Here is a 26,615-nt window from a genome sequence, read left to right on the forward strand (position 1 = left end):
TGCGGTCCATCAGGACCAAAACGTCACGCCAAAAGAAAAGTTGCATCCCGTCTCTGTGATGGTATGCAACTTCCTGCCAGAGTAAATTCCGTGTTTGAGTAAACCTACATGGCTATACAGCCAATTTAATTAAAAAACTAGCATTGACGGTAGTTTGAATTTCGAGTGCCAGTAGTTAATGCTTAGACCCAAGAACATTTCAACACGCATGACTGACGTTTGACACAGAAGGCATTTGTCTTTTGGTTTAAACAGTGAGGTGGCTCTTAAAAGAGCCTTTGTGGGTTTAGAGGTCAAATGATCCGGGCAACGTCTAGGCGCACTCTCCGCAGATGCGGCGGGCCAGCTGGATGTCCTTGGGCATGATGGTGACCCTCTTGGCGTGGATGGCGCACAGGTTGGTGTCCTCGAACAGACCGACCAGGTAAGCCTCACTGGCCTCCTGCAGAGCCATCACAGCGGAACTCTGGAAACGCAGGTCAGTCTTGAAGTCCTGGGCGATTTCCATCACCAGACGCTGGAAAGGCAGCTTGCGAAGTCGGTGGACTTCTGGTAACGACGGATCTCTCTCAGAGCCCCGGGCCTGTAACGATGAGGTTTCTTCACGCCACCAGTGGCTGGTGCACTCTTAAGAGCGGCTTTGGTGGCGAGCTGCTTCCTCGGGGCTTTGCCACCAGTGGACTTACGAGCGGTCTGCTTGGTTCTGGCCATGATACTTAACTTTGACTCGGAGACTAGAAGACAAGTCCAAGAGAGTAAGTAAAAGTTTATATGGTCGGTTTGTCGTCCGCTGATTGGACTTCTCTCCCGAGCAGACTGATGGGACGGGACCGTCGACGCCTTCTCCTTTGGCAATTGGACGTGGGGACCTACCAATTGTAATGTTTGTTCCTTATTATAAACCGGGCGCAGCAGCATGTTTAGTTCTGGTACTCTTTACTCTATAACAGTGTTATAACTCTTTATTCAATAACCATCTTAACACATGTGGTCACTCATCTTCGGTCTACAGGTCTACCCCCTAGACTCTCCTATGTCACTTGTCACGTGACCTATCAGATCCAATCAACATATCTCCCTTCCTTTAGAAGTTAAGCATTTTCTATCTAAACAAATGCATTCAAAACAAGTAACTGCATTACCACATAACAAATAAACCACATTTGTTTATGTTATACTTTAGCTTAAACACAAGCATCAAACTTTGTTTTCTCAGTAAAAAATATTCAAAACCAAACATAAATTATACTGCCATAACCACAGCTATAAACATTCACTTATTGACTTTTCCCCCTCTTATTATTTTTTAAACATCTTTTTCTCCCCCCATAGTCCATAACTCCTTCAGCAGGATTCTATCAGTCTCTCAGGTGGTTTAACCATCCTGCTGGGTCTGTTTTTCACAGCTGGTGGACTGGGTACGGTTTGACCAGAGTCAGTAGTGTTCAGGGAACTCGGACAGTCTTTGTTGCCCGTAGTGGTGTTTATCACCTCCGGTGGCTCTGTGACAGTCTCTGAGCTGTTGGTTTGTAGACGGATGTCCTCTCGATTTCTCCTCAGGGCTGATCCACAATCTGTCTGGATGAGGTAAGAACGAGGTGCAACCTCCTGTTGTACAAGTCCCTGCTGTGTCCACATTCCTGTCGACTAGTCCAGAAGGCGGACTCTGTCCCCTGGCTTCAGGTAAGGCAGCTGTTTTGCACTTTTGTCATGCCTTTTCTTCTGCTTCACCTTCTCCTCTTCTTTGGCTTGCCTGACCTTTACTGCTCCCTTTGGTTTTAGCAGGTTGTCGTGCATAGGCAGATTAGTGCGAAGGCGACGTCCCATCAACATCTGGGCTGGTGACAGGCCATTTTGCAGTGGCGCGCTCCTGTAGATCAACAAACTTTTGTGAAAATCCTCATTTCCATCGTGTGCTTTCTTCATTATTCCTTTGATGATCTTAACTGAGCTTTCTGCAAGTCCATTTGATCTTGGGTAGTTTGGGCTTGATGTGTGGTGGTTAAAACCCCACTCTTTAGCGAATGCTTCAAATTCGCAGCTTGAAAACTGTGGTCCATTATCTGAAAACAGTTCCTTTGGGACTCCGTGTCTCGCAAAAACAGTCTTCAGAAAAGCAATGACGGCTCTGCTGGTTGTGGACTGTAATGTTGCAACTTCTGGATAGTTAGAGTAGTAGTCTGTAACCACGATATGATTTTTTCCGTTGCAATCAAACAAGTCAGCTCCAACCTTGCAGTATGGGTATTTGGGCACTGGGTGTGGCATCAGCGGCTCTGCCTGCTGTTTGGGTCTGTATGTGAGATATACTTCACAAGAAGCCGTAGTATGGCTGATATCTGTGTTCAATCTTGGCCAATACATAACTTCTCTTGCCCTCCGCTTGCATTTTTCTTCTCCCAAATGTCCTTCATGTATCTTTTGTAACATTTCCTTTCGCATTGTTGGTGGAATGACAAACTTGTTTCCTTTGTATATGATGCCATCCACAACAGTGAGTTCTGTTCGACACATCCAGAAGTCCTGTATTGCAGCTGGACATGTTTGTCTTTGTTCAGGCCATCCTTTCAGTATTGTCTCTTTTAGTGTTCTCATGCTGTGTTCTTTCTCTGTCTCTTTTCTGATCTGCTCTCTTCTCTCTTCAGAAACCGGTAGAGATGACACTATCATGTCCACATAAGCCTTTATTTGTGCTGTTCCCATTTCATCTGTCCTTTCATTTTTGTCAACTGCGCGTGAAAGCGTGTCAGCGGCGAACATGTACTTGCCTGGTGTGTAGTTCATAGTCACGTCGTATTTTTGCAGCCGTATCATCATGCGCTGTAACCTCATAGGACAGTCATTGAGTGGCTTTGACATGATTGACACCAGTGGCTTATGGTCAGTTTCCACTTCAAAAGCTTGTCCATATACATACTGATGGAATCGCTCACATCCATAGGTGCTGGCCAGTAGCTCCTTCTCGATCTGTGCATATCTATGCATATCTAGTTTCAGCTGATGTCAACGCTCTGGACGCATAGGCGACAGGTTGCCAGTCTTTGTCATGCAGCTGTAGCAGTACTGCCCCTAGTCCGTACTGTGACGCGTCAGCTGTAATCCGTGTGCTTTTCTCCGGGTCATAGAACTTGAGCACAGGCTCGTTGGTGAGTATTCTCTTCAAGTTTTTAAAGCAGTCTTCCTGTTCATGTGACCATGTCCATTCATTTTTTCCCTCCAGGAGACACCTGAGTGGCAATGACTTTGTTGACAGCTGAGGTATGAACTTTGCAAGGTAAGTTACCATACCTAGAAACCTTCTGACGTCATCCTTGTTTTCAGGACGTTCCATGTTCTCGATGGCTGACGTTTTCCTTGGGTCTGGACTAATCCCTGCCTCAGAGACTACATCCCCCACAAATGTCAATGACTTAACTCCAAACAGGCACTTTTCTTTGTTAAGTTTTAAGTTTACTTGCCGTGTCAGGTCGAGCACCTGTCTCAGTCGCTCATCGTGTTCTTCTCGGCTGGACGCCCACACGATGATGTCATCCATCATGGTATCGACTCCTGGGATGTGTTCAAAGATCATGTGTATTTTCTTGTGGTATACTTCTGGTGCTGACAGGATCCCATATGGCAGATGTAAGAACCTGTACCTTCCCTCTGGCGTGTTGAAAGTACAAAGCTTGGAGCTTTCCTCGTCTAGCTTCATTTGCCAGAACCCTGACGACGCGTCCAGTTTACTGAACCACTTGGCCCCAGCAAACTGTGCCATGATCTCTTCCCTTGTCGGCAACTTAAAGTGTTCACGTTTGATTGCTTTGTTAAGATCCCTTGGATACAAACACGTTCTCAGCTTTCCATTGGGCTTTTCCACAGCGACCAGGGAGCTGACCCATGATGTAGGTTCATCTATTTTCTTTATCACTCCTAGTTTCTCCATTCTAGTTAACTCTTCTGTGAGTTTTCCTCTCAGCTTGAATGGTATCTTTCTGCATGGATGAACTACTGGAGGCACATTTTCATCAACTTGTATTTTGTATTCCCCCGGTAAACATCCAAGTCCCCCACTCATATCAACAATCAACAGCAGTGCTTTTATTTGCTTACCGCGGTGTTCGAATGTTGCGATGCAGCCTCCTTTGACAGGCACTTTTTCTCCCGTGTATTAAAGAATATATTGTGCTTATTAAAGTTATGCATTGTGCTTATTAAAGTTATGAACTTAGAAGTGTGCTCAGGCTTAAACATTGGGTCTCACACTGGGTGTGGGAAGCAGGCTGTTCTTTGTGTCTCTATCTCTTCATTTTCAGAAACAACCTTGAAACCGGGTGGAGACGGCACCCGAGCAGGTGGGACGCGGAGGCAAGAACAACTCCCTGATGCACGAGAGAACAAGCTCAACCCTTTTTTGATACTTGTGTTTTCAATTGCATTGTATATGATATGCTGGGGCAGGGAAAGATAGCCAGTTGGACTTCGTGAACCAGCCCAAACTCTGTTGCGGGTAGGGAAACGTAGACAACCCCAGAGCTCTGTACTTGTTGATTACCAACTGCTGCATTAAAGCTGATATTATCGGACCTCTGCGACTCCAGACCACTCTTTCTAGAACACAGATTTGTGTCATAGAATACCATCATTACATATTGGAATAGACACATAGACATATGAATCCTTCAGTATCCACTCACTTTTGTTTTCACAGGGAATATTTTGCTTTTCACAGTGAGTTTCTCATACTCATTCACAGATATGAGGTTGACTGAAGCTCCCGTGTCCAGTTTGAATGGAATGATAGTCCTGTTAACAGTCAATGGTACTATCCATTCTTCTTCATCTTTAGCCTCCTTCATATGCACTGCATCCACAAAGAACTCCTTAATTTCCTCTTCAACTGCATGCACCTTCTTTTTCTTGAAGGCCTCCGCTTTGCAATATTTTGAGAAGTGGTTCTTCTTCCCGCAGTTATGACACTCTTTATATGCTGGACACGACATTGGTTTGTGGCTCCCTCCACATTTACCACATTTAAAGTCTGTTTTAGCCTCTCTTTGCGACTTGTATATATTTGGATGCTTAGAGTACTGTTCTCCTGTTTTTATCGCACGTACTGCTGTCTCATCCCTGCGCAGCTCTTTGGCTTGAGCACGTGTGGTTTCTGCTGCTCTGCACATGTTAATAGTTTTGTCCAATGTCAAGTTTTGCTCCCGCAACAGTCTTTCTCTTAGTCCATTATCGGGTATTCCAAAGACGATCTTGTCTCTAACTAGCGAGTCTTTTACATTTCCAAATTCACACGTCTTACTCAGTGTGTGCAACTCAGCTAGATACTGATCAAAACCTACTCCTTACATTTACATTACATTTAGTCATTTAGCAGACGCTCTTATCCAGAGCGACTTACAGTAAATACAGGGACATCCCCCCGAGGCAAGCAGGGTGAAGTGCCTTGCCCAAGGACACAACGTCAGTTGGCATGACCGGGAATCGAACTGGCAACCTTCGGATTACTAGCCCGATTCCCTCACCGCTCAGCCACCTGAGTCAGGTGGCTGACTCCTTGTTTTTGATCACATGAGAAAAACTTATATCTCTCAAATGTAATGTTCTGTTTTGGCACAAAGTACTCTTCAAACTTGTCCATTAGCTCATCCAGGCAAGCATCATCGTCGAGTTGGAAACTGTTGTAAATATCCAATGCATCTTCACCTATCACGTGCAGCAAGATTGACGCTTTTACCTTATCGTCTTCCTCCGCTCCACATCCACTTGCAGCCATATATATGTTGAATCTCTGCTTAAACCTTTTCCAGTTATCAACCAGATTTCCTGTTAGCGGCATAGGTGTAGGTGGACTTAGCTTATCCATGTTTCCTCTCCGTCTCTTTTCTTTGACGATCCGACACTTGTTGCTAGCGTTAGCCTCTCCTGCTAATCCTTGCAGCATGCATAACTCTACTTCTTCTTCCGGCGAAATATCCCACTTCTGAAACCATGTTATGTTTGTTCCTTATTATAAACCGGGCGCAGCAGCATGTTTAGTTCTGGTACTCTTTACTCTATAACAGTGTTATAACTCTTTATTCAATAACCATCTTAACACATGTGGTCACTCATCTCCGGTCTACAGGTCTACCCCCTAGACTCTCTTATGTCACTTGTCACGTGACCTATCAGATCCAATCAACACACCAATGACAACCCGAACATAAATACAGCATCTTAATCACCGAGTGCATCACGGGCACTGTGCACTAGTGAATATAGCAACAGGAACAATGTTCGTACAACTTTATAAAGGATGCATGTCTTAAAATTATGTATTGTGCTTATTAAAGTTATGTCTTATGAACTTAGAAGTGTGGTCAGGCTTAAACATTGTGTCTCACACAGGGTGTGGGAAGCAGGCTGTACTTTGTCTCCTAATCTCCGTTGCAGAAGCAACCTTGAAACCGGGCTGAGACGGCACCCGAGCAGGTGGAATGCTTCGGCAAGAACAACTCCCTGATGCACGAGAGAACAATTCAACCCTCTTTTCATATTTCTGTTTTAATTGCACTGTATAATATATTCTGGGGCAGGGTCAGATAGCCAGTTGGAGTTCGTGAACCAACCCAAACTCTGTTGCGGGTAGGGAAACGTAGACAACCCCGGAGCTCTGTACTTGTTGATTTCCAACTGCTGTATTAAAGCTGTTATTATCGGACCTCTGCGACTCCAGACCACTCTTTCTAGAACAGACTTGTCATTGAATACCATCATTACATATTGGAATACACAAAATATTAGTCCTTCACTATGGAACTTATAAAGGTGGTTCAAATGAGTCGATAGTTTTATACTAATATTTATTGTGGCTATCACTGAACGAGTCCAATACAACGCTATCCAGTGAAAAGTTGAAGACAATGCACTTTTGAAGAGTAATGGGTGGCTCTTAAAAGAGCCTTTGGGGAAAGTGAGACTGATTTAGTCTTTACTTGACTTTAACGGCCTTCTCGGTCTTCTTGGGGAGAAGTACCGCCTGGATGTTGGGCAACACTCCACCCTGAGCGATCGTAACGCCACCGAGAAGTTTGTTGAGTTCCTCGTCGTTGCGAACGGCCAGCTGCAGGTGACGGGGGATGATACGAGTCTTCTTGTTGTCACGAGCCGCGTTGCCGGCTAACTCCAGGATCTCAGCGGTGAGGTACTCGAGCACGGCTGCTAGATAGACGGGTGCGCCAGCTCCCACACGCTGCGCATAGTTTCCCTTACGGAGAAGCCTGTGAACACGACCCACGGGGAACTGGAGCCCGGCGCGGGATGACCTGGTCTTGGCCTTGGCCCTGGCTTTGCCTCCGGTTTTTCCTCTTCCGCTCATCTTCGTGATAATGCTGTTCAAACGAGTAGTTAAAAGCGTTTGTCGGAATACAGACTTTATAGGCTAGCTGGTGGTAAACGGCTTTCATTGGTCACAATTTCGGTTGGGTCTTGATCCAATCGTAGGTGGCGACAAACTCGGGGGTGGAGCCATTCTCTCTCCCGCAGAAGGCGCGATTGGTCGACTCGTCTACCCACCCTCCTCACCTCTTTGTTCATCCAGTCGCTCCTCGTTTGAGGCGCCAAATACATTAATATTGCATGGATGGCTGAATGAATGCAAAGTCCACTATACAATCTTCAATCGTGTAGTGAGAACAATTTCATATATCCACATACATTTTTACCAGATATATATTTAAATTGGATTTGCATCCTTAATATTCCAAGCGGGAGTCAGGTGGCTGAGCGGTTAGGGAGTCGGGCTAGTAATCTGAAGGTTACCGGTTCGATTCCCAGCTCTGCAAAATGACGTTGTGTCCTTGGGCAAGGCACTTCACCCTACTTGCCTCGGGGAGGATGTCCCTGTACTTACTGTAAGTCGCTCTGGATAAGAGCGTCTGCTAAATGACTAAATGTAAATGTAAGCAACTATTTGCAGGTTGCTAATAGCAGAAGAACCATTTATATACAGCTCCACGAAGCACTTTCATCAATGAAAGTCTCATGCAACGTTTATTTCTCAAATTAGCTAGCTGTATCATTAATGTTCTTCATCTGTCATGGTTTTCTCGATAGATTATCCCAAATGGGAAGTGCCATTGCAACTATTCCATTTGCTTTTTTGTATTTTATTTATCATCGTTTTGTGGCGGACGCGTAACAAGTATCACTTCTACCTCTGGTACTGGCTGGCAACTTTGTTTTCATATTGGCCGTCCCGGGGATTTAGCTCATGTCTGAGACCAAGAGAATTTAAGGTGCAACAGAAGTGGCCTGTCATAAAGTTCCAAAGACTCCAAGTTAACTAAGCGCAATGAAAGACCATCATGCAAGTGAAAGTGTTTGGTAGCCTACACAGGCAAACAACATGGACATGCAAATTTCAGGACAGGTGGGTGGCTCTTAAAAGAGCCTTTTTTGTAATACGGACACAGACGCGGTCTAAGGTTTACTTCTTCTTAGGCGCTGGTTTCTTTGCCTTGGCCACCTTGGGCTTGGCGGCTTTGGGCTTGGCTGCCTTCTTGGGGCTCTTGGCCACTGTTTTCTTGGGTGTTGCGGGCTTCTTTACCTTCTTGGGGCTCTTGGTTGCCTTTTTGGCAGCCGCGGGCTTCTTAGCCTTCTTGGGTGACTTCTTGGCAGCCGCGGGCTTCTTCGCAGCGACCTTCTTGGGCGACTTTTTAGCAACTGCGGGTTTCTTGGCGGCTGCCTTTATGACTTTCGCAGCGGAGACCTTCTTCACGGGTTTCTTTACCTTGGTCTCCGTCTCCTTGCTGATCTTAAAGGAGCCAGAAGCGCCCGTTCCTTTGGTCTGGACCAAGGTTCCTTTGGTGACGAGGCTCTTCACTGCGATCTTGACGCGGGAGTTGTTCTTCTCTACGTCGTAACCGCCGGCCGCCAGGGCTTTCTTGACCGCTGCCAGGGACACGCCGCTTCTCTCCTTGGAAGCGGACACGGCCTTGACGATCAACTCGCCGACGCTGGGTCCAGCTTTCTTGGGCTTGGCTGCCGCCTTCTTCTTGGGTGCCTTGGCCGGAGCGGGAGCTGGAGCGACTTCTGCCATGTCTAAAACGCTCGTGTGACGTGTGAAATTTGAATGTGCGAGGCTGCTCTCTGCTGTTGAGTAGCGCTTCAGCGATCAGAGAGTTAGGTTTAAATACGACATGAGAACTGTGTAGACTCAACCCCCGGCCCGGCTTCTCTCCGTTCGCAGTTGTGTTTTCTCCCGGAGAACAACGGGCTAAAAAATCCCTGTTGGAATTGTTCTGCGTTCTAAAAGTAAATTGGGCCATGAGCAGCCTTTTTAACGTTCAAAATAAGACGTTATGTGGACCGGAGGCACTCTGTGTTTTGTTGTGGCCGGCTCAAATCATCGCCGTTCGCCTCGCTGAGGGAGCTGTGCGCACCTTGTTGTCTGTGCCATTTTCCCCCAATAGTGTCTAAACTTGCTGGCGGTAACAACGAGCAAACCTTTTCCAGTGAAAAAAATAATCTGCCGAGAAACGTAACTGATTATAATACACAGCTGGGGTACCAGGGACTTTAAAATAGGTCTCTTTTGGGGGATACAAAACACAGTGTGTGGCTGTGGACCGGGGAAATCTTTGTCTCTCTATCGCTCTCCTTCCCCTATAGTTTTTAATCTACAAGGACACAGGTCTTACTGTACAACTGACAGTAGCCTACAGCGTGACTGTATTATGTGGATAGTGTGTGTCTGGTCTACCTGCACAGTGAGCTGGACTGCTTAGTGAATGTCCATGTTGTTGGTGATGGAGAATGCATAAATCCTGAGGACTTTTTATTTCTCTCATTAGGCTGAATAAGTGTTTGTGTTTCGGAATCTGCTGCACATTCTATCATCAGAGTTAAAAGTCCATATAGCAACGATGCTGCAGATGACGAGCCGGTGAGGAGAGTGATGAAGAGTTGACCTTTGACGAGTTTTTAACAGCTAGAACCAACCAGGATATCAAATTCAGAAGTCTTTATTCGATTGATGCTCCAATCTAAGTTGACATCCTTTCGGGTTTCGAGTTTGATACTCTTGATGTATGATAACTTGGTTACATTCAACTCATATCATAAACTTCATTGTACTTGTTTTTAGATATTTTCGCCTCTCCACTAACTCTTAAGTCGCGCGCCCAATGACATTGCAGCCACTGCCAGGAGATGAACTACAGTGTTGCCAGCGGCACATGATTACTATTAAAAAACAACTTTGTTTAGTATGCACTCATTCATATGTAGACCTACATGAGTGTAAAGAATAATAGGTGATATGCACATATATCGATAATTCATAATTCATACTAATTCTCCCAAGGTTAGACGTTAGTATATTGCACTGTGGTATAGTATTTGTGTTCATCATACATTGTTATCGATATGTTTTGCTGCGCTTCAGCTATTGAGAACACTTTTCACTGTGGTATTTGTCTCGTTTTTTCACCGCGCCTGGTAGCTGAGATGTGGTTAGTAAATACAGCCTGTTCCTTGACTAGCTACGGCAATACTGTAAAACGATACACTTGGGGTTCTGCATAAGTCTACTATTCACAAGTTCCATTTGTACGTGGCTTTGGGTAAAAACGTCTGCTAAATGGACTGACGCACGTTGAATCATTAACCTACAATTAACCGGAAAATTATCCATGGTGAACTCAACAATCAGAGCCTATTCAGGGCTGATCCACCATCATGAATAATACTGGAAAAACTGATTTAAGCAATTACATGGTGTTTAAAGGTAGTGACAGGTAAAGAATAATTTTGGCTCATCAGAAGAGTAGACCAACTTGTCCCTGTTCGCAACGATATTTATTCTTCATGTTAAAACAATACATACATTCAACAAGTGCAATGGATTTTTCTCAATTGAAGACACAAGTGGGTGGCTCTTAAAAGAGCCTTTGTGGTGAATTTGAAGGGACGCCCGTTTACTTGGAGCTGGTATACTTGGTTACTGCCTTGGTGCCCTCGGACACGGCGTGCTTGGCCAGCTCACCGGGGAGCAGAAGGCGGACAGCGGTCTGGATCTCCCTGGAAGTGATGGTTGATCGCTTGTTGTAATGAGCCAGGCGAGACGACTCTCCGGCGATGCGCTCGAAAATATCGTTGACGAATGAATTCATGATTCCCATGGCCTTGGAGGAGATGCCTGTGTCGGGGTGGACCTGCTTCAGTACCTTGTACACGTAGATGGCGTAGCTTTCCTTCCTGGACTTTCTGCGCTTCTTGCCGCCCTTCACTGCGGTCTTGGAAACGGCTTTCTTGGAGCCCTTCTTGGGCGCGGTCTTTGCTGGCTCAGGCATTGTCAATATCGTTGCTTCTCAGAAACGAATGATGAGTAGAGGGGCAAGTTACCGGGTATATGTAGCGGGAGACATGCAAATTTTGAGGCACGCCTCCTGCTAGTCGCTGCACACAGCTGAGAAGTGACTTTTGCAAGCTGTTCTGAAATCTACTGCGTATGCATGGGATGTACCGACCCCCTTACCCTTCAGTAATCATAAACTGACAGTCATGATTACTTAAAGGAAATATTCGAAACATTTTTAGACTTCAATGTACCTTTTACACTTCAAAGAATCAAGCTCGGAAGTTAAGCCCAACTCCCTGGGCAGTTTACCGCCTAGTTTAACCAGAAACACGTGGTTATTGACGTCAGAATCTTCGTTTTGTTGCAGTACCACGCGAAACCCCCATGCATCCAGGGCTGGGTCAATGTTATCTACAACACGTTTTAATAAGGCATGCATTGAGCAGATGGTCATATCTAAAGGCACGCAAAGTACAGACCGATACATCTCGGTCAAACGCTCTCTCGCCCTGTTCGGCTAATACAACTCATTTATAGATGCCATATAAATATATACAAGTAGCCTATAAACAGTTGAAGCCTGAACAATGAACCCCTTTACAATACCATTGGTTCAAATGATTCGGATACGCCATGACCACTGAAATAGAATTTGAACGAAACTTTCAGTAATAGTCAGTATAACCGATGCTTTATTAGCGATGATTTTCTAGCCTAGACGGGTATTGAAACAGTTCAAATGCGCCTAAAACTGGGGGACGAAACTAAACTCAGTATTGTTCATTGTGCTTTATTCACTTAGGATAACAAGATGATATACAATTCGTTTCACAAGGCTCCACTCAATTTAGACACCCAACACCCGGAATATGGATATAGTCTCTGATGCGCAACATGTGGGTGGCCCTTAAAAGAGCCTTTGTGTTGAACCACGATTTGTTTACTTGATGTTGATTTAACCGCCGAAACCGTACAGAGTACGTCCCTGGCGCTTCAGAGCGTAGACCACGTCCATGGCGGTCACGGTCTTCCTTTTGGCGTGCTCGGTGTAGGTCACGGCATCACGGATCACGTTCTCCAAGAACACCTTCAGCACACCGCGTGTCTCTTCGTAGATCAAGCCTGAAATACGTTTCACGCCACCTCGGCGAGCTAGGCGGCGGATGGCGGGCTTGGTGATGCCCTGGATGTTATCACGGAGAACCTTGCGATGACGCTTGGCGCCTCCTTTTCCGAGTCCTTTACCTCCTTTGCCTCTTCCTGACATTATGATATCGTTTCGTAACTAACAGCAGTGAGAACGGTTCCGCTTGCACAGCGCCGGGATGTTTATTTTGAATAAGCGGACGTGAAGGAGGCCAGTTCTGTACTTCGAGGGCGTTGCAATGGGAGGGAACTTAAGTCAGAGAGGGGAAATAATAGGCTGTAGTCCACATTTATATTTTACGTTGTATTCTTTTATCAGAGATATGTAGGCGTCCTTGTTCATATTATTATATATTTGACATCTGATAAGCACCTGGCTGAGACACTTCAGACTAGATAGCTAAAACACAATCAAAAGCTGTTAGCACTAGCTCCTCAGCCTATTGAGGACCAAAGCACTCTAAATATGATATACAAATATAATATTCTTTAAACCCTTAATGACACATACAGTGTTGTTGTCAAATATCCTAGTCTGTCTCCTTCCCTGGACACTGATAACTGATAAAACAGTACATCCTCTTCCTGTTGATCAGCACAGGTGGGAGGACCTTAACCACTGACTGACATTGTTGCCAAGCACAATAGCCTATGGTAACATTTACAGACACAAAAGAGTGTTTAACAGACATGAAATCATGTTATATTGTAGTCTAGGAGCTATCCTGATAAACAAACACATGTCCAGTATTTGAAAGGATAAGACATCAGACCAGGGTAGGGCTGCTAATTTACTTAATCATAACCTATTCTGGACTGACAGTAAATCCTTCACTCTCCAACATATGAAGAAACAGAATACTGACCTTTATAAAACTCTGGGTTCACCATCAGCCTCCTCTCTGTGCTCCATCAGGCTCTGTGTGTGTCTGACAGTAATGCTGACAGTCTGATCACCTGTAGTGCTGCTAAAGAATATATTGTGCTTATTAAAGTTATGCATTGTGCTTATTAAAGTTATGAACTTAGAAGTGTGCTCAGGCTTAAACATTGGGTCTCACACTGGGTGTGGGAAGCAGGTTGTTCTGTGTCTCTATCTTTTCATTTTCAGAAACAACCTTGAATCTGGGTGGAGATGGCACCCGAGCAGGTGGGACGCGGAGGCAAGAACAACTCCCTGATGCACGAGAGAACAAGCTCAACCCTCTTTTCATCTTTCTGTTTTAATTGCACTGTATATTATATGCTGGGGAGGGAAAGATAGCCAGTTGGACTTCGTGAACCAGCCCAAACTCTGTTGCGAGTAGGGAAACGTAGACAACCCCAGAGCTCTGTACTTGTTGATTTCCAACTGCTGCATTAAAGCTGATATTATCGGACCTCTGCGACTCCAGACCACTCTTTCTAGAACACAGATTTGTGTCATAGAATACCATCATTACATATTGGAATAGACACAAATATTTGAATCCTTCACTGCCTTGTACTCATCTGATCCCAACATTAAAGACTGCTCTTACTGCTGTTGTTATTGTTACTGTTCATGGAACATACAGTACATATTTGAATGTGTCACACCCACATACATACACACACACTTCCTTGTTGGACTAGTTGATCCTGTTTGGAGTCTCATTACTGGAACTTATGTAAGGGTGCATGCATGCCCAATGTGAAGGGATATAGGGGGATTAGAGGGGAGCGGAGAGGAGGAAGAGATGGGATGAGAGGAGGAGAAATGGGGTAAGGTGGGAGGGGTGAGAGGGGGAAGTACAAATACCAGGCACTGAGATAAACAATTACAATTTAAAGAGATAGAAATAAGGTGAGAGGAAGGGAGAGAGAAATAGAAAGAGGTTGAGAGAAAAGGAGAAAGATAGAGAAGGGGTGAGAGTGGTGGAAATCTGAAGACACTGTGTACTTGAATAGTCAGGATGCTGGATTAATACAAATTATATATTCTGTACACTACATTACCCAACAGAGCGCTCTGTTGCCCCACATCATTTCTGCAAAGTCTTTGGATGTTCCTTGACAATAAACATAAAAACCAAGTCAAATTACTCTCAAAGCCACATCAATTCTTTCACAAGAGGAAAGAAGAGAGATAGAGAAGGGGTGAGGAAGGGAGAGAGATAGAGAGGTGGTAAGAGGAAGGAAGAAATTGTGCTCCATTGTTGTCTGTGTATGGTTGTTGTGTGGTAGAGGGGTGAACACAGACACACACAAACAGGAGACCCAGACAAGTGGTTCACAATGCAGCCATGTCCTAGTGCTGCCCCCTAGTGGTGCTACAGGACACTTTGTTTCGGTCCTCAATGTGTTTATTCTGGTATTAGTCACCTCTTCAGGGGCCCTAGTATTAGACCAGCTGGACACAACTGAAGGCTCACCACCAGCCTGTTGGTCATGTGATTAGAGAGCTGGGGGAGCTGCTATAGAGCAGTCAGAGACACACCTGGTATGAATACAGCCTTGGAGAGGAGGGCAGGAAGTGATCAGTTCCCCCATAACCACCCAGGGTGGAGGGAGGACCTACATACCAGACGTAGGTCAACCAGGCGTTCCACCCTGGAGAAATGGAGAAGCACAGTATTTAGCTGTGGCTGGGAGGGCCAGCCAGGGGCTCAGTATTTAGCTGTAGATGATGTTGGCTACACCTCTTACCTCATCAACAAGGTAGAGCAGGTAAATGATGTAGGCTTCACCTTGTACCTCATCAACAAGGTAGAGCAGGTAAATGATGTAAGCTACACCTCATACCTCATCAACAAGGTAGAGCAGGTAAATGATGTAGGCTTCACCTTGTACCTCATCAACAAGGTAGAGTAGTAGCAGGCCACAAACAAAGAGGTGTTACCCAGATTAAAATATCTGTTTAACAAGATCTTTAAACACAACTCAGAAATTGCAGAGTTCCACTTCTACTGCAAAACCTGTCAAATATACAAGCAAGAAGACATAAAAGACAAAAACATTGCAGTGTGAAATCTGTAGCGCTCCCATTGAAATCAGTTCCTTGAACAGTGCAAGTTTTTTTTGGATCAACATACCTGTTGCACCTCAAATTCAGGCACTGCTTTAGAATTCTCTGATTCAAAACAGCATGAGCTACAGACACCAAAGGCCACAGAATGAACATGTCACCTCGGACATATATGATGGTGAAAGATATCAAAACGTATCAAAACCTAGTGGAATTCTGTCAGATCCAAACAATTTGTCTTTTCATTTCAATTCTGACGGCTCCCCTGTGTACATGTCTTCCAGATGTTCAATATGGCCGATACAGCTGAATTTAAACAAGCTCCCTCCCAGAAGGAGATCTCAGAAGGGAGCGCTTGCGGGTCTTTGGTTTGGTGCTCAAGAGACACTCGTGTCCATTTTTTCTCACTATGTGTTGATCAGGCCAAACACTGGCATCCAAAGGTGTGTCTTGGAGAAAAACTGGAACATGTGTGAACAGCAAAATTGTTTGGACTATGTGGTTGTGTAGATGTAAAAGCTAGACCAGCCATGCAAAACACCACACAGTTGAAATGGTACTTTGGTTGTGGTTCTGTTTACATCCTGGTACTCTAGTAGAGAAACAGGTGGCTGCTACAGAACATCCTGACAGAGAGGCAAAGAACATGCTGGCAGATGCATAGCAAGCAGTAGAGAAACAGGTGAAGTACACTGTGCTGCTACAGAACATCCTGACAGAGAGGTAAAGAACATGCTGGCAGATGCATAGCAAGCAGTAGCACCAAACACAAGTGGAAGAGGAGTGAAGGACCATCAGCACTCATAAACATCTTTATTCTGGTATAGTGTGGGCTTTGATCCAGACTAGATGAATGCTGTCTTACCTGGTGTCATTAGAGAGTCTGATATAGTGTGGGCTTTGATCCAGACTAGATGAATGCTGTCTTACTTGGTGTCATTAGACAACTTGCAGAGCTTCTTTTGAACAGTCGTGATCCACCCTACTACACGAGGGTGCTGAAACAACAGGATCAAAGATATAAAGCCACCACACCTAATAACACGACTACCCAGACCCCTTGCAGAGTTCAAGTCCTGGAAAGCCTCAGAGTGGCGAGCACGGCTCCTGTTCTACAGCCCTGAATGGTGAACTTCAACCAAGCTATGTGAAGCACCCAGGCCTTCTGGTGTCAGCAGTGTTTCTACTTCTGAAAGAGAAGGTCACCTTCCAAGACATCAACAAAGCAGATAACATGCTGGTCCAGTTTGGGACAAGGTTTCAGTTGCTGTCTGGGGAAGCCATCCATGACATGTCATGTGCACCTGCTAACTCACCTTGCAAAGTCAGTACGACTGTGGGGGCCACTCTGGGCACACTCAGCATTTGCTCACACTGGTTCATGGAACAACGTGTGTAGCTCTGCAGATTGTAAACACATTCCTGTTGCACAGAGCAATACCACTCTTTACCACAAGGTGTGCAGTTAGTGAGCAAGTTGACCGATTTATAACAAAGTAAACATATATTGTATTATTGATGTATTGAGTATCTAATTGGTAGAACTCTTCTGGCTTTGTTTTGCAGCTCCTGTGATTTTGGACCCCAACACTGCACATCCTTGTCTCTCTCTGTCTGATGATGTGACCAGAGTGACATGTCACTACACATGGCAGCAGCTCCCTGACAAACCAGAGAGGTTCTGGAAGTATTGGAATGCTCTGGGTTCTAAGGGCTTCAGTTCAGGGATGCACAGGGGGACGGGGGACGGGGGAGAGAGAGTAGGGAGGGAGGGTGGGGGGAGAGAGTAGGGAGGGAGAGTAGGGAGGGAGGGTGGGGGGAGAGAGTAGGGAGGGAGGGTGGGGGGGAGAGAGGAGGTGGGGGGAGAGAGTAGGGAGGGAGGTTGGGGGGAGAGAGTAGGGAGGGAGGGTGGGGGAAGAGGAGGGTGGGGGAGAGAGTAGGGAGGGAGGGTGGGGGGAGAGTAGGGAGGGAGGGTGGGGGGAAGGTAGGGAGGGGGGGTGGGGGGAGAGAGTAGGAAGGGAGGGTGGGTGGGGGGAAAGAGTAGGGAAGGAGAGTAGGAAAGGAGGGTGGGGGGAGAGTAGGGAGGGAGGGTGAGGGGGGCAGGTCAAGGGAGAGAGGGGATCACACTATACACACACACAAACACACACACACACACACAGACAGTGTATATTCAAGTGGGTAATACTGTCATATTACTGGTCTTAAATGTAATGTTTCCAGTGTGTTTGTGTGTGTGTGTGTACATGTGTGTGTGTGTGTTTACATGTGTGTGTGTACATGTGTGTGTGTGTCCATAGGGCCACTGTATCACCAACAAACACACAGCATGTCTTCTATCATCCTGTATAAAACATCTTTATTTCTCCTTATTTATTCAGTAAGACACTATTTAGTTTATCACATTCAGTGGAACTGAGATCAAAGACAGGATTGTTGCTTGTCAACAATTAAAACAAAACAAACATTCTACACACCCCAATATTTACAAACACTGTGGGATATCAATTCTAACTGTGTACAGTTCAATCTTCAATGACATCTATGTGAGCACAGTGTGTGAGAGTGTGTGTGGGCTATTCTACATGACACAGGGACACTGAGGAGTCATCATAAACATAGAAACCAGGATAGAGGGGCTCAGTGAATGTGCTGTGGAATGTGTGCAGGTGGGTCAGTGTGTCAGAGGAGACTGTTTAGAAGGACAGAGTGCCGGCCAGCCAGTCCAGATACACTCCTACTCTGTGGCAGCTGGAGGGGGGGGGGGGGGGGGGGAGGTGTTACCCAGGTATGGCAGTGCTCTTATCATTGTGCCAGGCATTGTGTCCAAGCAGACAGTCACCACCTCAGGGGCGTTTCTACACGGGGGCCTACAGGGGCCCAGGAGCAGGGAGGAAGAGATGAGAGAAAAGGAGAGGAGGGGAGGACAAGAGGAGAGGGCATGAAAAAGATGAGGAACTGGGAGATTAGAGAGGTGGAAGGGAGAGGGGAGGAGGGGAAAAGAGGGGAGGAGGACAAGATGAGAGGGTAGGGCAGTGGAGAGGGAAGGGAGCGAGGGGTGAGGGAGAGAGGAAACACACACACACCAGCTACTTGGAGGAAGAGAGGACAAAAGAACAGAGCAGGAGTGAAGGAGGAGAGGAGAAGAGAGGAGGGGAGAGGAGGAGAGGACAGGAGGACAGAGAAGGAGAGGAGGTTAATACAGGAGGAGAGGGGAGCGGGGGGAGAAGGGAGTGGAGGAGGAAGGAGGGGAGGACAGGTGGAGAGTGGAGTGGTGAGGGAGAGGAGAGGGTGGGATCTATGAGAGGCTGTCTAACTACTGAAACACTTGCTCATACACACACTCATCACTTGTGCTACCCCATGAAACACTCATACACATCCAGTCATCAGTCCAAATCCTTTTACTCTCTCTTCCAAATGAATGAATTGCTCATTAAAATTACTTCTTTTAATGTGTTAATTCAGGATGTATTGGCATGACATCAGTAAAATAGTGTTTCAGTAGTTAGGCACTAGACAGACTCTCATAGAGAGGAGAGGGAGAGATCTGCCCCCCTATCCCTCCATCTTTATATCCTCCTCATGTTCCCTCCACATTCCATTTCATCCCCCCTTTTCTTTCTCTCTCTATCCCACCCTTCTCTCCTCCTTCCTCCACTCCTCTCTTTCCCTTTTCTACCCTCATCCTTCTCTCTCTCAACTATTCATCCATCCAGAGGGGGGAAGAGAGGGGTGGAGAGGAGAGGAAGGGAGGAGAGAGAAGAAGGAGAGAAGGAGAGGGGATGAAAGGAGGGGTGGAGGAGACAGGGGAGGGGAGTGGAGAAGAGAAGAAGGAAGGAGAAGAGAGGAGATGTGAGGGGAAGGGAGGGGTGGGGAGGGAGGGTGGAGAGAGGGGGAGAGAGGAGGGGAGCAGGAAGGGCAGGGCAGGGGATAGAGGAAGAGTGGAAACAGAAGGGAGGACAGGAGGAGAGGAGAGAGAAGGGAGGGTGAAGGGAGGGGACATAGCACACACAGACGTACACACAGTATTGATGTGGGTAATTGTGTTAAATTACTGCTTCTAGAAGTACTGTTTACAGTGGGTGTGCATGTGTGTCCATTTTGACAGTGTCCAAGTCACTTATACAAGTTTCTTTCATCATCATTGTGATCCTTGAGGAAACTAACATCGGGTCAAGCGAACTATTCCTAAGTACCGTTGTACTCCCGGAACAAGTGCGTCTTCAGCCTTTTCTTGAAGGTGGAGAGACAGTCAGTGTCTCTGATGGAGGTGGGGAGTTGATTCCAGCACTGGGGGGCCAGACAGGAGAAGAGCTTGTGTTGGGACCGGGTGGTCTTGAGCAGTGGGACCACCAGGCGGTTGTCTGAAGAAGACCATAGGTGACGGGTGGGGGTGTAAGGCTGCAGGAGATGTAAACGGGTGCAGTCCTGTTCACTGCTCGGAAGGTCAGTACCAGGGTCTTGAATCTGATACGGGCCATGATAGGTAGCCAGTGGAGAGAGATGAGGAGCGGGGTAACATGGGAGCGTCTGGGTAAATTGTAGACCAGGCGGGCCGCTGCGTTCTGAATCCTCTGAAGAGGGCGGGTTGCACATGCTGGGAGACCAGCGAGTTGCAATAGTCCAACTTGGAGAGGACAAGTGCTTGGACTAGCAGCTGGGTGGAGTGCTCAGACAGGTATCTCCTGATCTTCCGGATGTTGTAGAGGGTGAATCTACACGACCGGGAGACTGCAGCAATGTGGGCCGTGAGGGAGAGCTCGTCGTCCATGGTAACCCCAAGGTTCCTGGCAGAGGATGAAGGGGTCACCGTCGCAGATCCCAGGGTGATTGAGAGATCGTGGGAGATGGAGGGTTTGGCCGGGATGATGAGGAGTTCTGTTTTGGCGAGGTTCAGCTGCAGGTGGTGCTCGGTCATCCAGGCGGAGATGTCTGTGAGGCAGGCCTCAATCCTAGCTGAGATCCCCGGATCGGTCGGGGGGAACGACAGGTACAGCTGCGTGTCGTCAGCGTAGCAGTGGTAGGAGAAGCCATGGGAGGTGATGATTGGTCCAAGTGAGGTGGTGTACAGAGAGAAGAGGAGGGGTCCAAGGACGGAGCCCTGTGGGACACCAGTGGAGAGCTGGCGAGGGCCTGACAGTTTGCCTCCCCAGGAGACCTGGTAGGATCTTCCCGACAGGTAGGATGAGATCCACTGGAGTGCAGTGCCAGTGATGCCCATCTCATAAAGTCTGGAGAGCAGGATCTGGTGGTTAACCGTATCAAACGCCGCAGAAAGGTCCAGCAGAATGATGACGGATGACCTGGAAGCCGCTCTGGCAGACTGGAGGGCAGTGGTGACTGAAATGAGGGCAGTCTCTGTGGAGTGGCCAGTCTTGAAGCCCGATTGCTTGGGGTCAAGCAGGTTGTTCTGAGAGAGAAAGTTTGACAGTTGGTTAGATACAGCACGTTCAATTGTTTTTGAAAAGAAGGGTAACAGTGATACCGGTCTGTAGTTCTGGAGGACGGCAGGGTTAAGGGAGGGTTTTTTGAGTAGAGGGGTAACTCTAGCCTGTTTGAAGGCAGAGGGGAAGGTGCCGGAGGTAACCGGACATACGCATCTTACTCACACAAAGAAGAATGGAGTCAAGTGGACTGTCATGTGCTTGGGTTTTCAACAGAGAAGAAGTTAATGATGATGATGACACCGATTGTAAGTATATCCCCTAACTGCTGGTGTCTCCCCTAGGATATCTGTGTGATTATTATGATGAGGAAGTCTCCAGGTCTATCTCCGTGGCTCGGACCAATTTTTGCTATTTGATTTTCTTAATTTCTTTCAACTTTTCATGAAAGTGTCAATCTTGTGCTTGTATATACCTCCCATAAATAAATCCATGCTTGAAATCAGTGTGTGTTGACTTGTATCTATTGATTGTTGGGACAATTACATACATGTACATGTGTCATTATCGCAAACCTGAAAATAATCACAGCCATGGTGAACCTTGGTGAAAAATGTTTATAAGGTTAGAAATGGTGGTGGGTGTTTTATAGTGAGAAGGCAAACTCTTAACAGACTGATGTTGGTATCTTACAATACCACAAAGCTACTGTTGATCTGTCTAGTGTCAGTTGAGGGCTGCGGGTCCTTTCAATACCTCTTGGCTGTGCAAAGGACAGCTATTTCACATCTCTTTTCTTAACCATGTATTTTCTTACTTGAAAATGCCAAGGCCGCTGGAGGAGTTGATGTTAATGTCAAGATACCCAAAAGAAGGCAACAACTGAATTGCAAGCCAACTCTTCAAGTGCCGAGGAGGTGAAAACGTCCATTTTATTATATTATTAATGATCGATTTTCTCATTACTTTACGTGTACTTGAAGCAAAATGGTTGCCTAATGCCTAAATCAATGTATTGTGTTTCAATTTAGCTTATGTTGGGAATATCACCAATCCTGTGAACAAATCAAGCTTAATGGTATTTCAGAGTTTGTCAAACTTGAAAACAGGTCACTTTGAACTTAACAGAAGGGTTAATACTTCAAACATCTGGTTGTACAATAATCATGTGATGATGAAACATTGTAGAGCTGTTGTCTCTTCCACCCCCTCAAAATCACAGTGGACTATTGAGCAGACTGCAGCCTATTATCCGCACTGCTGAAAAGGTGATCGGATGCAATCTGCCTACCCTCGAGGGCCCCGAGGCGAGCGAGGACGATTGTGGCCGACTCCTCCCACCCTGGACACTCTGTTCCAGCCATTCCCCTCCGGCAGAAGGCTGGGGTCCATCAGGACCAAAACGTCATGCCAAAAGAAGTTTCTTCCCACCCACTGCTGGCCTTGTTAGAGGCCAGCAGTGGGTGGGACTCACACTGACATAACACTTGTATCTATTATATACATATAGTCCATCCACCACCTATTTGCACATTATATTGCACCATTTTATATTGATACGTTTTATATCTTACATATTGTTGGCGCTAGTATTAAACTTTACATCTTCTACTTTTAAAATTAAGATCCATATTATTGAATGCACCTTCCTGCCTCAGTAAATTGTGTAAACCTACATAGCAATAAAGCCAATTTGAGAAGAAAAGGCCTTGATCCTAGTTTGCATTTCAAGTGCCAGCAATAATTACTTAGACGAAAGAACACTATGACCAAGACGTTTGACACGGAAGGCATTTGTCTTTTGGTTTAAACAGTGAGGTGGCTCTTAAAAGAGCCTTTGTGGGTTTCGAGATCACAGACAAGTCGACAAGTCTAGGCGCGCTCTCCGCGGATGCGGCGGGCCAGCTGGATGTCCTTGGGCATGATGGTGACCCTCTTGGCGTGGATGGCGCACAGATTGGTGTCCTCGAACAGACCGACCAGGTAAGCCTCGCTGGCCTCCTGCAGAGCCATCACGGCGGAGCTCTGGAACCGCAGGTCAGTCTTGAAGTCCTGGGCGATTTCCCTCACCAGGCGCTGGAAGGGCAGCTTGCGAATAAGCAGCTCGGTAGACTTCTGGTAACGACGGATCTCTCTCAGAGCCACGGTCCCGGGCCTGTAACGATGGGGCTTCTTCACGCCACCGGTAGCTGGCGCGCTCTTACGAGCAGCCTTGGTGGCGAGCTGCTTTCTGGGGGCTTTGCCACCGGTAGATTTACGAGCGGTCTGCTTGGTTCTGGCCATGATACTTGTCTTCTCGTCTCCGAGTTGAAGTGAAGTCCTAGCAGAAAGAATAAGTACAAGTTTATATCGTCGGTTTGTCGTCCGCTGATTGGACTTCTCTCCCGAGCAGACTGATTGGAAGACCGTCGACACCTTCTCCTTTGGCAATTGGACGCGGGGACCTAGCGTCCGTTCCCACCCACACTTGAAACCTTCTGGCTCCGCTCTAATCCTTCGCACTGCTGCGCCCAGTGGCGGGCACGTAGTCGTTTAATGAATAAGTACATTAATAAACATGCGGCCTAAATTCATTCTTGCATTTGAAATCGACCTTGTCCACACCAATGACAACCTGAACATACAGTATTAAATGATGTCAAATTACTGCGCATATTAACCCAAAGTAATCCAGCATTTTCTTGACCATTCCTATGGGATGCGCACTGGTTTATACATGTGGAATGAACAGCACAGCAAACCATGTAGGTTTACTTACAGTGGGAGAACTTATAAAAGTGGTTCCAACGTGGCGATAGTCTTATTCTATTATTGATTGTGGCTTTTAATTGACCGAGTACAATACAACACTATCTACTGAGAAGTAAAAAACAATGCGCTTTTGAAGAGTGTAGTGGGTGGCTCTTAAAAGAGCCTTTGGGGAAAGTGAAACCAAGGTTTAGTCTTTACTTGGCCTTAACGGCCTTCTCGGTCTTCTTGGGGAGAAGCACCGCCTGGATATTGGGCAGCACTCCACCTTGAGCGATCGTAACGCCACCGAGGAGTTTGTTGAGCTCCTCGTCGTTGCGGACGGCCAGCTGCAGGTGACGGGGAATGATGCGGGTCTTCTTGTTGTCACGAGCCGCGTTGCCGGCCAACTCCAGGATCTCAGCGGTGAGGTACTCAAGGACTGCTGCCAGGTAGACGGGTGCACCAGCTCCCACACGCTGCGCATAGTTGCCCTTGCGGAGAAGCCTGTGAACACGACCCACAGGGAACTGGAGCCCAGCGCGGGACGACCTGGTCTTGGCCTTAGCCCTGGCTTTTCCTCCGGTTTTGCCTCTTCCGCTCATTTTGACTATACGTATGTTTCAAACGAGTTGTGAAAGGGGGCGGTTGGAGCACAGTATTTATAGCATAGATGACGGCAACCGGCGCTCATTGGTTACAATGTCAGTTGGGTCTTGATCTAATCGTAGTTAGCGACACACTCGGGGGTGGAGCCATTCTCTCTTCCCCAGAAGGGGCATTTGCTCGCCTTGTCTCCCTCCCTCCCCTCCTCCCCTCTCTTTGTTCATTCAGTCACTCCTCGTTTTCGGCGCCAATCGCATAAATTAATGTGGCATGGGTGGATAAATGAACGGAGAGTCCGCTATACAAATTGTCAATTTGACAACTCCACATATTTACCAGAGATATAGGCCCTAAATGTTGTTTAAACCATGAACATGTACATCCGGACCCTACAATCCACTTTATCTTGTGCCTCATCTTGAAAGGGAAGTTGCCCATAACGATAGTTAATGGAGGTAACGATAGTTAATGGAGGTAACTCCAGTTCTATGAGTGGAGCGGAGCCCCATAGGGGAGCTCTGCTCCTATTGGTTTACCCGCTGCCTAGTGCAGCTAATGACTGAAGATCAAAATATACACACACCTGTCACTCACACAGGTGCCCTATATAAGGGGGTGACAGCCGTCACTCATCCTCCCAAAAGTATTAATACAGCCGGGTTGAATAAGTCGAGCTGGGCCTGCAGCCCTATGGGGCTCCGCTCCACTCATAGAACTGGAGTTACCTCCATTAACTATCGTTCTATTTCGTGGAGCTCCGACCCATAGGGGAGCTCTGCTCCTATTGGTTTAGGCGGAGCGAGCGAGGCCAGATATACCCCCAGCGAGACTAGATCTAAAAGACACATAATCTCACAAGGCACCGGGAGGACAGACCCTGTGTATTATTTACATCAGCAGTTCTGTCCTCCCGGTCAGGCCGCTACTGTGACACAGAGAGCCGTCCAGGGTGAAAAAAAGGAGAGAGTTTACTTAAAAACTCATGTTGTTCCTCTCGCCTGCACAACAGCTAAGCTGGAGGGGCAACAGAACACATACAGTATAGACATCTCAACTGAGAATGTCTGATTGTCCCACACTTGGCGATAAAACCAACGAACAACTCGCATCTAGGGCCCACAAGAACCTCGCGAGTTGTCATCTCGCTGCACCTGATCCACCAGCCATGCTGAGGACAGAATGCGCAAAAGATGAGGAGGAAACGTCCAACAGATAATATCGCACAAATGGTGAAGGCGACGACCAAGACGCTGCTTCACAAATCTCCTCCACTCCTACACCCCTGAGGATGGCGGCTGATGCCGCCACTCCTCGGGTGGAATGAGCCCGAAAGCCAGGTGGCACGGGACATCTCATAGACTCGTACGTGAGACCAACAGCCTCGCAGAGCCAGTGAGAAAGTCTCTGTTTGGAGAGTGGCAAGCCAGCCCTCGATCCACCGTAGCAGATCAGTAACTGGGGAGAAGATCTGATGCTTGCTGTGCAGTCCAGATAGCGCGAGAGAGCGCGCACTCGGCACAGGCTATGTAAGGGTCTTTCCTCCTCTCCGCTGTGCGGAGGTGGGAAAAAAGCTCTCAGTTCGCAGCTTTGAGCCCTGAACGCTCGGCTAATCACCTTGGGGATAAAAGCCGGGTTAGGACGCAACACTGCTCTTGTTCGATCACCCGAGATGATCAAACAATCCGCGCGTGTTGAAAAAGGGCACAAGTCGCTCACTCGCTTAGCCATAGTCAAAGCGAGGAGCAGACTCGTTTTGAGAGAAAGCAGACGTAATGACACATTGTCTATGGGCTCGAAAGGTGGCCCACACAGCGTCTAACACCAGAGATAAATCCCATGTAGGTGTTGACGCTCTCGGAGGTGGCCTGAGCCTACATACCCCAGCCAGAAAACGCTTGACCAGCGGGTGGCTGAACAGTCGTTTTGGCGAACCCTTCGTGACATGCCGAAATGGCAGCCGCGTAAACACGAACCGTGCTCGCGGCTAAGCCCTCGTCAAACAACGATTGTAAGAAACACAAGAACATTTCGACCGGACATGAGACCGGGTCAAGGTTCTGTTTTCCACACCATTGCATAAAGGATCGCCAGCGCGACGCGTACCCTCTAGGAGTAGATTGTGCGCGCGCACTCTGAATGGTCTGAATGACAGCATCAGACAGACCCCTGCGCTCTAAGAGTTCCCTCTCAGTAGCCAAGCCATAAGTGGGCCTCCGATCACTGGAGGGCTCTTCACCAGGCCTCCGGCCTGAGAGAGCGCATCCGTCTGATGAGGTATGGGCCAAGGCCCGCCCACCAGCATCCCCATCATCTCCGGGAACCATGGGGCTCCGGGGCGATCGGGGGCTATCAGAATGACCGACAGCCCGTCCGACCTCACCCGAGCCAGCAAGGGGAGGATGGAGGCCAGAGGTGGAAATGCGTATAGCAG

At 47.2% G+C, this 26,615-nt stretch overlaps 5 protein-coding genes and 1 pseudogene across 5 annotated transcripts; all 6 read right to left on the reverse strand.

Moving 5' to 3' along the window:
- Positions 1–313: 313 nt before the first annotated feature.
- On the reverse strand, positions 314–711 carry LOC136942693 (histone H3-like; annotated as a pseudogene).
- Positions 712–6,844: 6,133 nt separating this feature from the next.
- Positions 6,845–24,183, reverse strand: LOC136942686 (histone H2AX-like). The gene is made up of 3 exons (XM_067235655.1): positions 23,801–24,183; positions 7,843–7,848; positions 6,845–7,361 (listed from the first exon to the last, which is right to left on the reverse strand). The coding sequence occupies exons 1-3, from the start codon at positions 24,181–24,183 to the stop codon at positions 6,962–6,964; spliced, it is 789 nt and encodes a 262-aa protein (XP_067091756.1). The 3' UTR covers positions 6,845–6,961.
- On the reverse strand, positions 8,442–9,070 carry LOC136942689 (histone H1-like). The gene has a single exon (XM_067235658.1). It carries the CDS (start codon positions 9,068–9,070, stop codon positions 8,459–8,461), a length of 612 nt encoding a protein of 203 aa, XP_067091759.1. The 3' UTR covers positions 8,442–8,458.
- Positions 10,818–11,336, reverse strand: LOC136942695 (histone H2B-like). The gene has a single exon (XM_067235663.1). It carries the CDS (start codon positions 11,322–11,324, stop codon positions 10,950–10,952), a length of 375 nt encoding a protein of 124 aa, XP_067091764.1. The 5' UTR covers positions 11,325–11,336; the 3' UTR covers positions 10,818–10,949.
- LOC136942700 (histone H4) lies at positions 12,115–12,599 on the reverse strand. Its single transcript, XM_067235668.1, has one exon. The coding sequence runs from the start codon at positions 12,597–12,599 to the stop codon at positions 12,288–12,290; it is 312 nt and encodes a 103-aa protein (XP_067091769.1). The 3' UTR covers positions 12,115–12,287.
- Positions 22,724–23,134, reverse strand: LOC136942692 (histone H3). The gene has a single exon (XM_067235660.1). It carries the CDS (start codon positions 23,132–23,134, stop codon positions 22,724–22,726), a length of 411 nt encoding a protein of 136 aa, XP_067091761.1.
- Positions 24,184–26,615: the final 2,432 nt, after the last annotated feature.

This window comes from Osmerus mordax, chromosome 5 (genome assembly GCF_038355195.1).
Source record: "Osmerus mordax isolate fOsmMor3 chromosome 5, fOsmMor3.pri, whole genome shotgun sequence".
Taxonomy (NCBI): domain Eukaryota; kingdom Metazoa; phylum Chordata; class Actinopteri; order Osmeriformes; family Osmeridae; genus Osmerus; species Osmerus mordax.

Excerpts from the sequence above, each read along its gene's own strand:
- LOC136942689 (XM_067235658.1), bottom strand. The coding sequence starts at position 9,070 with ATGGCAGAAGTCGCTCCAGCTCCCGCTCCGGCCAAGGCACCCAAGAAG.
- LOC136942700 (XM_067235668.1), bottom strand. The coding sequence starts at position 12,599 with ATGTCAGGAAGAGGCAAAGGAGGTAAAGGACTCGGAAAAGGAGGCGCC.
- LOC136942686 (XM_067235655.1), bottom strand. The coding sequence starts at position 24,183 with ATGAGCGGAAGAGGCAAAACCGGAGGAAAAGCCAGGGCTAAGGCCAAG.
- LOC136942695 (XM_067235663.1), bottom strand. The coding sequence starts at position 11,324 with ATGCCTGAGCCAGCAAAGACCGCGCCCAAGAAGGGCTCCAAGAAAGCC.
- LOC136942692 (XM_067235660.1), bottom strand. The coding sequence starts at position 23,134 with ATGGCCAGAACCAAGCAGACCGCTCGTAAATCTACCGGTGGCAAAGCC.